Source organism: Triticum urartu, chromosome 4A, assembly GCF_056163025.1.
Source record: "Triticum urartu cultivar PI428250 chromosome 4A, HENAU_Tu73, whole genome shotgun sequence".
NCBI lineage: Eukaryota > Viridiplantae > Streptophyta > Magnoliopsida > Poales > Poaceae > Triticum > Triticum urartu.
In genome coordinates, this window is record NC_141876.1 from 461,609,147 (window position 1) to 461,625,474 (window position 16,328).

The 16,328-nt window shown below is 48.1% G+C and overlaps 1 protein-coding gene across 2 annotated transcripts; it reads right to left on the reverse strand.

Annotated features, from left to right (window-relative positions):
• Positions 1-4,284: 4,284 nt before the first annotated feature.
• Positions 4,285-7,645, reverse strand: LOC125552110 (ankyrin repeat-containing protein ITN1). Of its 2 annotated transcripts, XM_048715588.2 has the most exons (4): positions 7,349-7,636; positions 6,435-7,259; positions 5,615-6,024; positions 4,285-5,533 (listed from the first exon to the last, which is right to left on the reverse strand). In XM_048715588.2, exons 1-4 carry the CDS (start codon positions 7,368-7,370, stop codon positions 4,703-4,705), a joined length of 2,088 nt encoding a protein of 695 aa, XP_048571545.1. In that variant the 5' UTR covers positions 7,371-7,636; the 3' UTR covers positions 4,285-4,702. The 2 variants fall into 2 exon arrangements, with proteins under 2 accessions (XP_048571545.1, XP_087374718.1); XM_087518592.1 differs by having other exon boundaries at positions 4,285-6,024; positions 7,349-7,645.
• Positions 7,646-16,328: the final 8,683 nt, after the last annotated feature.

The window sequence follows — 16,328 nt, forward strand, 5'->3', positions numbered from 1 at the left end:
ATGAAGGAGTCTGGATGGAGTTCATATCCGATCTAGGTGTAATACCTAGTGCATCGGGTCCAATGAAAATCTTTTGTGACAATACTGGTGCAATTGCCTTGGCAAAGGAATCGAGATTTCACAAAAGAACCAAACACATCAAAAGACGCTTCAATTCCATCCGCGATCAAGTCAAGGAGGGAGACATAGAAATTTGCAAAATACATACGGCTCTGAATGTGACAGATCCATTGACTAAGCTTCTCTCACAATCAAAACATGATCACACCTTAGTAATCTTTGGGTGTTAATCACATAGTGATGTGAACTAGATTATTGACTCTAGTAAAACCCTTTGGGTATTGGTCACATGGCGATGTGAACTATTGGTGTTAAATCACATGGCGATGTGAACTAGATTATTGACTCTAGTACAAGTGGGAGACTGAAGGAAATATGCCCTAGAGGCAATAATAAAGTTGATATTTATATTTCCTTATATCATGATAAATGTTTATTATTCATGCTAGAATTGTATTAACCGGAAACTTAGTACATGTGTGAATACATAGACAAATAGAGTGTCACTAGTATGCCTCTACTTGACTAGCTCGTTGAATCAATGATGGTTAGTTTCCTGACCATAGACATGAGTTGTCATTTGATTAACGGGATCACATCATTAGAAAATGCTGTGATGGACTAGACCCATCGGTTAGCTTAGCACTATGATCGTTTAGTTTATTGCTATTGCTTTCTTCATGACATATACATGTTCCTATGACTATGAGATTATGCAACTCCCGAATACCGGAGGAACACCTTGTGTGCTATCAAACGTCACGACGTAACTGGGTGATTATAAAGATGCTCTACAGGTGTCTCCGATGGTGTTTGTTGAGTTGGCATAGATCGAGATTAGGATTTGTCACTCCGTGTATCGGAGAGGTATCTCTGGGCCCTCTCGGTAATGCACATCACTATGAGCCTTGCAAGCAATGTGACTAATGAGTTAGTCATGAGATGATGCATTACGGAACTAGTAAAGAGACTTGCCGATAACGAGATTGAACTAGGTATGATGATACCGATGATCGAATCTCGGGCAAGTAACATACCGATGACAAAGGGAACAACGTATGTTGTTATGCGGTTTGATTGATAAAGATCTTCATAGAATATGTAGGAACAAATATGAGCATCCATGTTCCACTATTGGTTATTGACCGGAGATGTGTCTCGATCATGTCTACATAGTTCTCGAACCTGTAGGGTCCGCACGCTTAACGTTCGATGACGATATGTATTATGAGTTATGTGATTTGATGTACCGAAGGTTGTTCAGAGTCCCGGATGTGATCACAGACATGACAAGGAGTCTCGAAATGGTCGAGACATAAAGATTCATATATTGGAAGGCTACATTCGGACACCGGAATGGTTCGGATCGTTTCGGATAAGTTTCGGAATATCGTGGGTTACTGGAACCCCCCCCCTCCCCCCCCCCCCCCCGGAAAGTTATTGGGCCTTATGGGCCTAGTGGTGGAAGAGAGGAGGTAGTCCAAGAGGTGGCGCGCCTCCCTAGCCCAAACTGAATTCGACTAGGGCTAGCCCCCCCCCCCATTTCCTTCTCTTCTTCCTCTCCTTCCTTCTACTCCTACTTGGACTAGGAAAGGGGGAAACCTACTCCTACTAGGAGTAGGAATCCCCCCTTGGGCGCGCCCCTTGAGGCCGACCCTCCTCCTCCTCCCCTCCTTTATATACGGGGAGGGGGCACCCCATAGACACACAAGTTGATCTTTAGCTGTGTGCGGTGCCCCCCTCCACAGTATTCCACCTCGGTTATATTGTCGTAGTGCTTAGGCGAAGCCCTGCGTCGGTAACTTCATCATTACCGTCAACACGCCGTCGTGCTGACGGAACTCACCCTCGGCCTCAGCTGGATCAAGAGTACGAGGGTCGTCACCGAGCTGAACGTGTCCAGATCGCGGAGGTGCCGCGCGTTCGGTACTTGATCTGTTGGATCGTGAAGACGTTCGCCTACATCAACCGCGTTACTAAACGCTTCCGCTTTCGGTCTACGAGAGTACATAGACACACTCTCCTGTCTCGTTGCTATGCATCTCCTAGATAGATCTTGCGTGATCGTAGGATTTTTTTTTTGAAATAGTGCATTCTCCAACAAGATGTACCCACGTGGCCATTGAGATCTCCTCCTATGAAGAGCTTCTCACCAATCGGTGCACTCCTAACCATGTCTTTCAGGCCTTCCCAGAACTCTCTCTTGGTGTTTTCATTGTGGCCTACTTGCGGGGCATATGTGTTGATAACATTGAGAACCAAGTCCTCAACTACCAGCTTGACCAGGATAACCCGGTCCCCACGTCTCTTGATGTCTACCACTCCATACTTGAGGCTCTTGTTGATCAAGATGCCTACGCCATTTCTGTTTGCAGCCGTCCCCGTGTACCACAATTTGAAGCCGGTATCTTCCATCTCCTTCGCCTTCTGTCCTCTCCATTTGGTTTCTTGGACGCAAAGGATATCAACACATCTCCTCACCGCCGCATCAACTAGCTCCCGAAGCTTCCCTGTTAGAGACCCTACGTTCCAGCTACCTAAGCGAATCCTCCTAGGCTCGGCTAGCTTCCTTACCCTTCGCACTTGTCGAGTCAAATGCGAAGACCCTCGCTCATTTTCCACTACATCCGGGCGCCGATGTAGCGCGCCACTAAGGATGCGACGACCCGATCCTCGCTCACTTGCCACCGTATCCGGATCAAGATACAGCGCGCCACCTGGGGGGTGACGGCCCGGCCCTTGCCCATTTTCCACCACACCCGAGTTCCGATGTGGTGCGTCGTTGAGAGGGTTACACCCCAACGAAAATCTTTTGGGTTTCATCTCCATAAGAGTGGCTGAGTTTTTACGTTGGCTCGCCAAGCCTATCACAACCCACCTCCTTTACCCGGGCTTGGGACCGGCTATGCTGAGACAGCATAGGTGGAGTTCACCTGACATATGAGGAAATAAGCTAAATTGCAGGAACTGAAAAGAACTGAATAGCTTAATTTCATGGGCTTATTTCCACAACAGTTTATTTGTGACTTATTTTTAGAGCAGCTTATTTCCACAGAGGCACTCAAAAGAACTGGCCCTTAATCTTGGCCAGTGGACTATGGTGCTTTTTTAATCTGAACTTTTTTTTGCAAGTTTCAAAAACCAGAGTAAATAAATACATGGTGAACACAACACTATGAATCTATGGGTTTTTCATTGAAAAGTCGTTCCATTTATGAGTTGCACAAAATAATATAAACATTCATGCAAAAATACAATTACAATGATTCATAATAGCAAACATTAGTGTTGTTGCTTTTATCTTTTGCTTCTTTTTATCCCGATAACACGTCAAATTGGCGTGCCATATATTTGTAGAAGGCCACAAGAAGCTGAAGTTTTCTTTCGTTGTAAAATTTAGCGGAGCTAAACTTTGCAAGGGCATCTCCAAATGTGGAGGCCGGGAGAACAACTTTTCCATGAACTAAAGAAAAGAGCGCAAGGGTTTTATACTCTCCAAGACGCGGCCTATACCCTTTTATATGTGATCTTTGCAAGATCCGTATATGCGTAAAGCCCCAAACAAAGTGAAATCTTCGGCTGGATCGGTGGTGGCGCACCACCGTACCAGCCTCCTCCTCCTTGAGCTCCCATCCGCCCCCATGAACTTAAGCACGAAGTAAAGAAAAGAAAGACCAGACCACAACAAGTGTAAAGCAAAGGCCTCCTCTCTTTAGCCTCCAAAAAATCCTTCGATGCTTTTGTCGCTGCGGGCTTTCTTCTTCTGAGCCTTTCTGAAATGTACGGTGTGTGGCAGCCACTGAAGGAGTTTCAACTTTCAATGCAGCAACTTAAGTGACCCTTCAACTTGCCGAGCTGATCAAAGTTAATCATGTGGTGGCAGGGACTGACTTGAGCAGACGACCGCGACCCCAGATCACAAGTCAAATGAGCTGAGGCGCCACGGTTATCTGCTCGCAGGAAAACCACCTAATATTGCCTCCGTGACGTTTCTCCACCCACCGGCCCGCAAGCATGCGGTTTCACTCTCACGCACGACTCGCCAGGTCAAGCTTTCCTACCCCACGTCTTGATCGCCCCGTCTCTATTGCAGGCGACTTGTTCGTGTTACACTGTTATCACTACCACTCCAGGTTTGTCCTGTCCTGTGGAAGAGATCATGGAAAATCTTGGCAGTTCTCACGTGCCGTGAAAAAGAGAGCAGCAAGGAGGCAATCGCCAGACTTCACTAGAAGCTTCTAGAACCTTCTCAGCTATCAGATGAAATACAAGGTACAGAGTGCTAAGTACACATACCGACCATTCTGCTACCACAGCATATTAACAAAAGGTACAGAAAAAGGCTGAGAGAAATTTTATGAAGGCCAGCCAGCCAGCCATGCATAGGGAGCACAGCACAGGCTGCATGCATATTCTGATGATCACAATCTATCTGTAGAAGATGTATACAACACGACCGTCGCGTCCTGGCTCCTCCTGCCGATCCAGGAACACCAGCTTATTGGAATGTATACGGTAAAACCCTTGGCACCTGGAGGGTGAAAGCTGTTCATATTGAGTGCCATCCCACCTTTCTTTTTACATCCGTGTCGTGTGGCGCCGCCGAAAACACTGAGGATCCATAGAAGACCGGAGATCACCCTCATATGGCGTATATCCGGTCTATCTCGGAATCCGACTCCGAGTTGTGGTTCCATGAGTTTGAGCCGCTCCGCCTTGTTGACTTCACCTTCTTCCTAATCGACCGCGTGCGCTTGGACTTCACCACATAGTATGTCATCGTGCCGAGCACACTGGCCATGATCACCCCGCCGATGAGGGTCACCAGCAGCGCCGCCCACTTGAAGTGCCGACCCACCACTATGTAAGAGGAGGATATGAATGCCACCGTGGTGCATACAGAAGCCAGCCACATCAACTTGTTGATCACCTCCACAACTCGCCTCTCTGCTTTGGTCTCGCCCCTAACAAGTGTTATCTGGACCACCACTACTGCTAATGATGTGAACAAGGCGATGGCATTGAAGATGAAGAACACCTTGAAGGATACCGCATGCACAACAATTGCTACACCATGGTTGTCGTTGCCGCCTGGCACCGTGAATATCGCAGCAAATGCAACTGTGGCGAAGAGCACAGCCACAACTGTGACAGAGTTTGTTGCATTGTTGATGCCCTCCCTGTGGAGCTTCCTCAGCTCCTTTGCTATGCCATGCACATTTTTGTTGGTTTTTCTGGCTTGCTCAAGTTGAGTGTGTACGTCCTTCTTGATCTCAGTCACTGTTTTTCTCAGCTCATCCCGAGGCTGGTTCAGATCATTTGCTCTCACTGCACCAGCACGGGATAAACAATCCTTTATATCCGCAGACTCCTCTGATAATGGAAGACCCTCTGCTATGTCAAATGCAGTCTTGCGATCCCTAGTCAGTGCATTCACGTTCATGTCCGGAAGAAGCAGAAGCTCATTCACAATCTGCAACAGACACCAGTTTGTGAGACACGAGAACAAAATTATTGCGTTTTGCGCACAAGATTTAACATGGCAGAAGAATACCTCTGATCTTTTCTTCCTGGTGGCAACATGCAAAGCTAAGTTGCCATTTTTGTCAGGTAGCATAACTATGGCCGGATCAGCATTCACGAGTGCTCTAACAACTGCAGCGCTTGTTCCTTTAACCGCCATATGCAAAGCGGTCTGTCCTTTCTTATCAGTCTTCCGAGCAAGCTGAGCTTCACTGACTAGCAAAGACTTAACTATTTCAACATGCCCCTGACGGGCAGCGAAATGCAATGCATTCTTTCCGTTTGCCTTTGATAGTTCAACCAACCCAGAAACTCGCTCCAGCAAAAGGTTCACTACCTCGAGGTGGCCTCTAATCGCCGCAGTTATCAGAGGAGTCACATTTGATTGGCCAAACGTCTTCCCAAGGGATGGATCATGGTCCAGGAGTACCTTCACAATATCTACAAGCAGTGTTAGATGTCCATCTTTCTTCATATAAATACCACAGAAATATGGAGTAAAGATGAAACAGCATGAATGTTGGACTAATACTTGTTCATTAATTAGCTTGTGTAGGCAATGACACACCGCAGTTATCATACAGAGCAGGTCAATTTCAGCACTGCAAAACTAACAACAATAGGATCCATGGAGATTGATCAAAGAGTAGATTAAAAACACATAAAACCTTGGCTAGACCCATAAAACCATGGCGATCAATTAACTTAGGAATCCATAAAACCCTTTCTTCATGCAAACTATGAGATTCTAGTCTAGACACAAACAAGGTCCAAAGCTCCCGTGTTCCCATGTAAAGAAAGATATGAACAATCAGAAGTGGTTTAGTATTGAAGTGTTTGTGAGTGCTCACCTCGGTGGCCTTCCTTTGCAGCGACATGCAGAGCATCGAATCCTGATTTGTTCTTCCTCGCAAGGCTCTCCTTGTCAGAGTGATTGAGCAGCTCGAGGACGACGTCGATGAACCCTTTCTCAGCTGCGATGAGCAGCGCGGTCTCCCCGACCTCGTTGGGCTCGTTGAGCACGGCGGCGCGGATCTCCGCCACCTCGCTGTCGAACTCCTCGCCGGTGCCGGTCATCTGCGCGTCGATTTCGACGATGATCTGGCGCACGGCGTCGAGGTCCCCGCGCTGCGCGGCGAGGTGGAGCTCCGTGTCGTTGTGCCGGCCCGTGACCTGCTTGACGTACTTCTTCCGGCCCGCCTGGTCCATCCGCTTTCCGGAGTTGGAGAGCACCAGCACGGGCGGCGCCGCGGCCCCGGCCTTGGGCGACGGGGACGGGGACGCGAGCGACTGCTCCAGCCGCTTGCTGGAGCCGGACATGACGAGCGCCGGGCCCTTCGCGGGCGTCGGGGACGAGGACGACGCCGGCGAGTGGTCGAGGCGGTTGCTGGAGCGGGACATGGCCAGCACCGGGCGGCCGGGCGGCTGGTCGAGGCGGTTGCTGGAGCGGGACATGACCAGCGCCGGGCGCGAGGGCGAGGGCGACTGGTCGAGGCGCTTCCCGGAGCTGGACATGACTAGCGCGGGGCGCCTGACCGCCCGCGACGGCGACGGCGACTGGTCGAGGCGCTTCCCGGAGAGGCAGGACTCGAGCGCCCGGCGGCCTGGGGCGACGGGCGAGACCCCTCCTCCCTCCGACCCCGGCGACGCCAACCCAATCTCCAAATCCCCCTCCCCTGCGCCCACCCAACACAGCACAAGTAAGGATCACCACAGAAGGGCCCGATCAGACCAAGCCAAACCAAAGGGATCAGTGGAGCAATACCTCTGTCGGAATCGACGGCCATGGCGGCGGCGGCGGCGTCGTCGCCGGGGACGGGGTCAAGAGGAGTCGGCGCGCAGGGGGCGGGCGGGCGGCATGGGGCAGCGGAACGGGAGTTGGGGAGGCGAATCAAATCGCGAGGGGGACGGGAGCGAGGAGAGGGGCGCGTCGCGGTCTTTTGGCTGTGTGAGATGATGATGATGGAACGAAATCAATCGGAGAAGCGGCTCGGCCTCCGTTTGCTTTCAGTCTCCCCCGTCTGGTGTGTGGGTGTGTGGGTTTGTTTATGTGGATGGCTGGCGCCGGTTTGGTGCGCAGCGCCACCTGCCTGGCCTGACTGGCCATAGCATTTGCATATGGGGGGCTTTTGTCGCTTTCCGTCACGAATTATTATCTCCTTCTGCGTTGCACAAGACCCTGTCGCCCCCAATAACTGAAAACTAGTATTGCAGCTATGAAAAGAAAACTGTATGAGCAGATGCTCTTATTTGCAATTTTGTTTTTAGAAAAGATAAAAAGCTCTAGTATGATTTATGCGATTGCATGGAGAAGATGCACACGGGAACCAATGATTAAATCCACTAATCTTCTCCGCGCGCTAGAAATCGCACCCATCACGAATTTTAATTCAAAACCGGTAAAGCACCTGCTTGATTTCCCTTCTCTACACCTAAATGTAGATTCCATTAAAAACCGGTTATGTTGTGATATAGAGTGTTGCTCATGAAACGTAGCCGCCACTGGTGAGAGCAATGCCCCGACTCCGTGTCACTGGGTTCCTTCACCTCACCGGCTACTCTGACGACCGCGCCATGGAAGAGAATCTCATGACTTTGTTTCCATCTACATTTCATAGTCTGGTATCTTAGTTGGGCCTTCGGTTGTAAAAAAAAGGCATTGCCTCTTGTGTAGCGATGGCGATAATGTATAAGTATTCTTCGGATTTCCCACATAAGTTGTGGTTATCTTCGTTATTGGATTTGGGAGACAGTGTTTACATCGTCCCTGGTCCTTCTGATATGCACGGGCATGAGCAAAATTATTTGGGAAAGCAGAGCTCATAACTCTAAACTAATCCTATAATTAAATTAGAATACTAACACCCAAATCAAAACTCATGCCTCGACCACTATGCAAGGGCGCTTCATGTATCTTCGTATTGATCTCAAGTTAATGGTCAACTTCTTTCTGTTATTTCCAGCACAAGTGTTGTGGGCATGCAGTGGCTTCGACTAGGCAAGACCGACCCTTGGGGATTGGCGTGTGTTCCCTTAACCGTTTTTATGGGAGACGAGTTTATAACCTCCTTTTGTCCCTTGAATGTTTTCCTAATGCGGTAGATCGCTCTTTGGTGGTTCGTGTTCCCTCTCTGTCGCAATGGTGTTCTCTTTGACGGCATTGCGAAGGTGGTGGAAGGGTTATTCATGAGATTTTTTTCGATAATGGAGTGTTATTTGGAAGTGGTTTGGCTCTGGGTTTTCGATCTACACAAGGCTTATATGATGGTGGCTTCATCTCCGAGGCGTTGCTCCAACTAGACCTTAGCATGAAGACCTCGTACGTAGGATACAGTGGCATGCCGGCTCCAATGATGGAGCTGCAGCGGTAGCGCGGCTGTGCCTCGTGCTGGGGTCTAAATTTGTCTATCTCTCTAGTAACCTGACTTGTTTTGAGGATAACTTGTATCAATTAAAGTTTTTAATATAAATTCGAAGGCTTATTCGCAAAATATGGTCTGGCAACAACATACTTGTAAACTGGACATACTCATGATAAAAATTACAAACTCATAAGGACACAACAAACCACAAAGTTTTGTGAAGCCGGTATAACACAACTGCACAAGTCAAGGAGTAGTCACCTTGTTTATGATTAGTTACTTCTAGTCACTACTTCTGTTGTTTATTGTTTTTGGCAAAAGACCATATATTAAGTACCATGAACCCTTCAAAAAACACCATTATAGAAAACTGAATATATACATCGAAATCACCGACGGTGTCGAAGTCTTCTTCCTCCTTCATCCACCGAAGGCGTGTTGTGAGCAAATCCCGTTGCCACCTGCCTTGGTCTTACGAGAGCAAACTTGTTTAAACCAAGGAGCTTCTAGAAGCAGTGACCAAAAAGTCACCGGTGTAGACCAGAAGACGTTGGAGGCCACAATCTGTGTAGAAAATCATCACCTCAGAGAAGAAAATGCCGGAGAGGGCATGCAGAGTGCACTAATTCTGGCAGACGGAGTTGGGGAACACAAATCTTACACAATCCTCAATGTGTCCAAGGCTGGCCAACCTTCTTTGGTTGTAACTAGACGGAGAATCAAGACACTTAACCAAGTTGTCCGCTCCACAGTACGGCACGACCAAGACAAACTTGCAGACAAAATGCCAAACCGAGAGAACCAAATCCGAGATCACACCGTTAAGCCTCCTGAGGATGCGAAGAAACTGTATGAGCAGATACTCTTATTTGCAATTTTGTTTTTAGAAAAGATAAAAAGTTGTAGTATGATTTATGCGATTGCATGGAGAAGATGCACACGGGAACCAATGATTAAATCCACTAATCTTCTCCACGCGCTAGAAATCGCACCCATCATGAATTTAATTCAAAACCGGTAAAGCACCCATTTGATTGCCCTTCTCTACACCTAAATGTGGGCTCCATTAAAAACCGGTTATGTTATGATATAGATTGTGTGTGTGTGTTTTTGCGAGGAATGATATAGAGTGTTGCTCGTGATATACACGGGTGCTTCTCTATGCCCAAAATGTGGGCTTCCGAGATGTACACTGCTTCAACCTGGCGCTATTAGCTAAACAAGCGTGGCGTCTTCTTGATAATCCTGAATCTTTATGTGCCACCATCTTGAGAGCTAAATATTTTAAATCCACTAATCTTGTGCACGCGCTAGAAATCGCACCAATCATGAATTTAAATTCAAAACCAGTAAAGCACCCGCTTGATTGCCCTTCTCTACACCTAAATGTAGATTCCATTAAAAACCAGTTATGTTATGATATAGAGTGTTGCTCATGAAACGTAGCCACCACAGCTGAGGGTAACGCCCCGGACTCCGTGTCACCGGGTTCCTTCACCTCACCGGCTACTCTGATAACAGCGACATGGAAGAGAACCTCATGACTTTGTTTCCATCTGCATTTCATAGTCTGGTATCTTAGTTGGGCCTTCGGTTGTAAAAAAGGCATTGCCTCTCATGGTAGCGATGACGATAATGTATAAGTATTCTTCGGATTTCCCACATAAGTTGTGGTTATCTCGGTTTTTGTTATTGGATTTGGGAAACAGTGTCTACGTCGTCCCTGGTTCTTCTGATATACACGGGCATGAGTGAAATTATTTGGGAAAGCAGAACTCATAACTCTGAACCAATCCTATAATTAAATTAGAATACTAACACCCAAATCAAAACTCATGCCTCTACCACTATGCATGGGCGCTTCATGTATCTTCGTATTGGTCTCAAGTTAATGGTCAACTTCTTTTTGTTCTTTGCAGCTCTAGTGTTGTAGGCATGCAGTGGCTTCCACGAGGGAAGACCGGCCCTTGGGGATCGGGGTGTGTTCACTCAACCGTTTTTATGGGAGACGAGTTTATCGCCTTCTTTCGTCCCTTGAATGTTTTCCTAATGCGGTAGATCACTCTTTGGTGGTTCGTGCTCCCTCTCTGTTGCAATGGTGTTCTCTCTGACATTGCGAAGGTGGTGGAAGTGTTATTCATGAGATTTTTTCGATAATGGAGTGTTATTTGGAAGATAGTTTGGCTCTGGGTTTCGATCTACACAAGGCTTATACGATGATGGCTTCTTCTCCGGGGCATTGCTCCAGCTGGACCTTAGCATGAAGACTTCTCGACTGTAGGATACAAAGTCATGCCGGCTCCAGCGATGGAGCTGCTGCGGCAGCACGCCTATGGCTCGTGTTGGGGATTGAATTTGTCTATCTCTCTAGGAACCTAGCTTGTTTTGGGGATAACTTGTATCAGTTAAAGCTTTTAATATAAATTCAAAGGCTTATTAACAAAATATGGCCTGCCAACAACATGTAAATTGGACCTACTACTCATGATAAAAATTACAAACTCATAAGGACACGACAGTCCCACAAAGTTTTGTGAAGCCAGTATAACACAACTGCACAAGCCAAGGAGTAGTCACCTTGTGTTATGATTAGCTGCTTCTAGTCACTACTTATGTTGTTTATTTTTCTGGCAAAAGACCATATATTAAGTACCATAAACCCTTCAAAAAACACCATTATAGAAAACTGAACATATACATCAAAATCATTGAGGGTGTCGGAGTCTTCTTCCTCCTACATCCACTGAAGGCGTGTTGTGAGCAAAGCTCGCTGCCACCTTTGAGCCTTGGTCTTACTAGACCAAACTTTTTTAAACCAAGGAGCCTGTAGAAGTAGTGACTGAAAAGTCATCGATGTAGACCAGTAAACGATGGAGGCCGCAATCTGTGTAGAAAATCATCGCGCTAGAGAAGAAAATCCTGGAGAGGGCATGTAGAGTGCACTAATTCTGGCAGACGGAGTTGGGGAACACAAATCTTACACACTCCTCGGCGAGGCCAAGGCTGGCCAACCTTCTTCGGTTCGACCTGGAGACAGAGAATCAAGACACGTAACCAAGTTGTTCATCCATAGTACAACGTGACCGAGACAAACCTGCAGAAAAATGGCAAACCGAGAGGACCAAATTCGCGATCACACCATCTTCCACAAGCCTCCTAAGGATACGAAGAAACTACATTGGAACGAGGGCGAGGCGGAAAGACTTTATTCCATGCCGACATTGACATCATCATCATCATGTCACCATTGAATTGATTTTGTATTCCTAACCCTACCACCACCGGATCAAAGCCTTGGGGTCCCCACCCTACCATCATCGAAGTGACAGGCGAAGGGAGAGGGAACCCTCAAATACGGTGGAGGGTAGCAGGATAGATCGATGGATGTCGCTTGTCGCCTAGTTCATGGAGCAGGAGCATAGACTATAATGTATCTACCTAAGTCGAATCGACTTGATTGTCATTCTTAACAAAAAAAGCTAAAGCATATGATAGGCCGGCCACTTTGAAAAAAACTTGTGCGGAACAATGATATTAAAATTCCAGCTCACTGGGAATGCATGGGTTCGCTGGGAATGGCTCAATAGGATGCAAGCCAAGTGACCTTGGTAGGGTATTTCCATGGTGCTGGATGAAGCATCTTGCAGGATGTTCAACATCGTGTCCCTAGATAAAAATGGGATGTGGTCCAGAAGTGTAGTTCTAGACAAATAGATGGATCAATGGTCTTGTCATGGTGGATCTCTGTAACACCCCGGGTGTAACCTACCTTATTTGTATTCCCACTCTTGTCGTTTCCGGCACTAAGTTATGTTATTCCCTCGTTGTCGGGTTTTGTCTCAGTGTTGTTTTGTCTTTGTCATGCATCTCACATCATGTCATCATGTGCATTGCATTTTCATACGTGTTCGTCTCATGCATTCGAGCATTTTCCCCGTTGTCCATTTTGCATTCCTGCGCTCCTATGTCCTCCGGTGTCCCTTTCTACCTCTTTTTCGTGTGCGGGTGTTAAACGTTTTCGGATTGGACCGAGACTTGTCATGTGGCCTTGGTTTACTACTGGTAGACCGCTTGTCAAGTTTCGTACCATTTGGACTTTGTTTGATACCCCAACGGTTAACCGAGGGACTGAAAAGGCCTCGTGTGTGTTGCAGCCCAACACCCCTCCAAAGTGGCCCAAAACCCACCTAAACCTCCCCCATCATCTAGATCGTTCGATCACGATCGCGTGGCCGAAAACCGCACCTCACTTGGAGTCTCCTAACTCCCTCTACCTCTATAAATAGGTCCCTCCCCAAAAATCCCGGATCTCCTCTTTCAAAACCCTAAAAACCGCTCGCGCCGCCGCCGGACGTGTTCGTTTCCGGCCGGACACGTCGCGCCGCCGCCTCGCACCAGTGGCAGGCTGCCACGTAGCACCGCAGCGGTCACCTCTGCCGCCAGCCCACAAGGCCCGTGGCCAGCCCTCCCGCCGCCCGACCGGGCCGAGCCACCCCAGCGCGCGCCGCTATCTTCTTCCCCGCGGCCGACGCCACTTCGCCCCGGCCGGCCGCCACGTTCCTCGTCGACCGGAGGAGAGTTCTGACTCCGGCGAGCTCCCCTCGCCGCCCGAGCCAGCGACGATCCCCGCCGTCAACCTCCATCGCCTCAGCGCCGCATTGGTCCGGCGAGCTCCACCACCGGATCCGGCCTCCTCCCTCATCTCCCGCGATGAACTCCGGCAGCTACAGTGTTTTCCGGCAACCTCGGTTTCCGCGCCCGATCTGGATCCAGATCATGTCATCATGTGCATTGCATTTGCATAAGTTATGTTATTCCCTCATTGTCGGGTTTTGTCATTTGCATACGTGTTCGTCTCATGCATTCAAGCATTTTCCCCGTTGTCCGTTTTGCATTCCGACGCTCCTATGTCCTCCGGTGTCCCTTTCTACCTCTTTTTCGTGTGCGGATGTTAAACGTTTTCGGATTGGACTGAGACTTGTCATGCGACCTTGGTTTACTACCGGTAGACCACCTATCAAGTTTCGTACCATTTGGACTTCGTTTGATACTCCAACGGTTAATCGAGGGACCGAAAAGGCCTCGTGTGTGTTACAGCCCAACACCCCTCCAAAGTGGCCCAAAACCCACCTAAACCTCCTCCATCATCTAGATCGTTCGATCACGATCGCGTGGTCAAAAACCGCACATCATTTGGAGTCTCCTAACTCCCTCTACCTCTATAAATAGGTCCCTCCCCGAAAATCCCGGATCTCCTCTTTCAAAACCCTAAAAACCGCTCGCGCCGCCGCCGGACGTGTCTGTTTCCGGCCAGACACGTCGCGCCGCCGCCCCGCACCAGTGGCAGGCTGCCACGTGGCACCGCATAGGTCACCTCCGCTGCCAGCCCGCAAGGCCCGTGGCCGGCCCTCCCGCCGCCCGACCGGGCCGAGCCACCCCAGCGCGCGCCGCCATCTTCTTCCCCGCACCCGAAGCCACTTCGCACCGGCCGGCCGCCACGTTCCTCGTCGGCCGGAGGAGAGCTCCGACTCCGGTGAGCTCCCCTCGCCGCCCGAGCCAGCGACGACCCCCGCCGTCGACCTCCATCGCCTCAGCGCCGCCCCGCCGCCTCGGTACGGAGAGCTCCACCACCGGATCCGGCCTCCTCCCTCATCCCCCGCGACGAACTCCGGCAGCTACAGTGTTTTCGGGAGACCTCGATTTCTGCGCCCGATCTGGATCTAGATCCAGATCCACCTCGGTTGACTTTTTCTCCCAAAAACCCTAGTTTTATGCATGCTTTGACGCATCATAACTTCCTCACCGTGGCTCCGATTCGTGCGTGTAGCATATGAAAATGTTCGTCTCGACGAGTACATCATTTCATCTCATTACATCATTCTCATTTGAGGTCAGCTTGATGCCCGAAATGCTGTTGGAAGATGGCTATGTGATGATAGTTTCAGATCTGTTTCAGCAAATGCACTTTTGTCATTTTTGCCATGATTAATGTGTGCATGCTATGATCCTGAGCTCTACATGTGTTTTGAAGTATGTCATGTTATCTTATAGGGGTGTATGCCATCTATTTTTGTGATCCTTGTGGTGACTAGCACAAGCATGCAAAGTAGCTTACTCAATGATGCTGATTTCAGGGACTTAGAAATATTCTAAGTCTCTGCCCTGTCATTATTTTTATGCCATATGTTGATGTTGTTTCCTAGTGACCCGTGCCTCTTTTGAGCATGATCAGTAAGGATGTTTTGTAGATAATGTTGTGCTCTATCCATCCATGACTTTGTTTGCAATTATGGAGCACCCTAGCTTGAGTCAATCGAGCTCTACTTTTGCTATAAAATGTTCCTGGCAGATTGTTAACATGTTTAGCAATTTTGCCGAGCTTGTTGTTGTTGATCCATGTATGCTATGTTGTTATTCTTGCCATGTCTAGCTTCTATGCTATGTCTACTTGCTGGGTGTATGCTTAGTTTATCATGCAATTCCTCGTAGTGAGTGCATCGAACTCGTAAACATGCCTACTCGTTATCTGTTTTGCCATGCTCCAGTTTTTCACTAAGTCTAATCTGTTATCGATAATTGTTATGTTCATGTGGTTGCAATTGTATTTTCTGATCCCTTTTGGATTATGGTCAGTAAGGGACTTTTGTTGTATGCCTTGAGTAGCTTCATACCATGCCTTGATTTGTCATGATATGTTCCTGTGGCATGTAGCTATCGTGCTCTAAACATTGCTTGCTGATGTTAAATTCCTGACTTGTTGATAATTTCACTAAGTCTGAAACCTGTTATCTTTTGCTCTTTTGCCATGCTTGTTTGAACCTGTTATTGAGTGAATTAGCTATAGCTCAGTGTTCATCTTTTATCAGGCATCATGAGTGGATCCCTGCCATGTATTTTGTTGCCATGTTTGAGTGTAGTAGTTTATTTATCTTGATGCATATAGGTGGTCTCGTGCTGATTATCGCAGATCGGTGCCATATTTGTTTTGCTTCCCATTTCCAAACGGTGCATCCAATTCCGGTGATCTTTATATCGATTTCGACCGAAATCAACTTCTCTTTCGAGTGGCACTCTTGGATTTCCATGTTGAGGCCAGGTTAAATCATTCCTTTGCAAATCATGCATATGCATCACATATCGCATCCCGCATATCATACCATGTTTGCATCGTGTTGCTTGAGCATTACACGTGGTTGATTGTGTTCCTTTTTGCTTGTTGTTCTTGCTTGGGTAGAGCCGGGAGACGAGTACGTGATCGAGGAGCCCGTTGAGTACGCTTATGAGGATCAAGACAACTCTGAGAACTTTGCAGGCAAGATGACCATACCCTCGAAATCACTTCTATCTTTGCTTGCTAGATGCTCACTCTTTTGCTATGCCTAT

Coding starts and splice junctions, on each gene's coding strand:
- LOC125552110 (XM_087518592.1), bottom strand. CDS start 7,370: ATGGCCGTCGATTCCGACAGAG. Junction 7,260..7,348: donor GGCCGTCGATTCCGACAGAG/GTATTGCTCCAC, acceptor GGGTGGGCGCAG/GGGAGGGGGATTTGGAGATT. Junction 6,025..6,434: donor TGCAAAGGAAGGCCACCGAG/GTGAGCACTCAC, acceptor CACTGCTTGTAG/ATATTGTGAAGGTACTCCTG.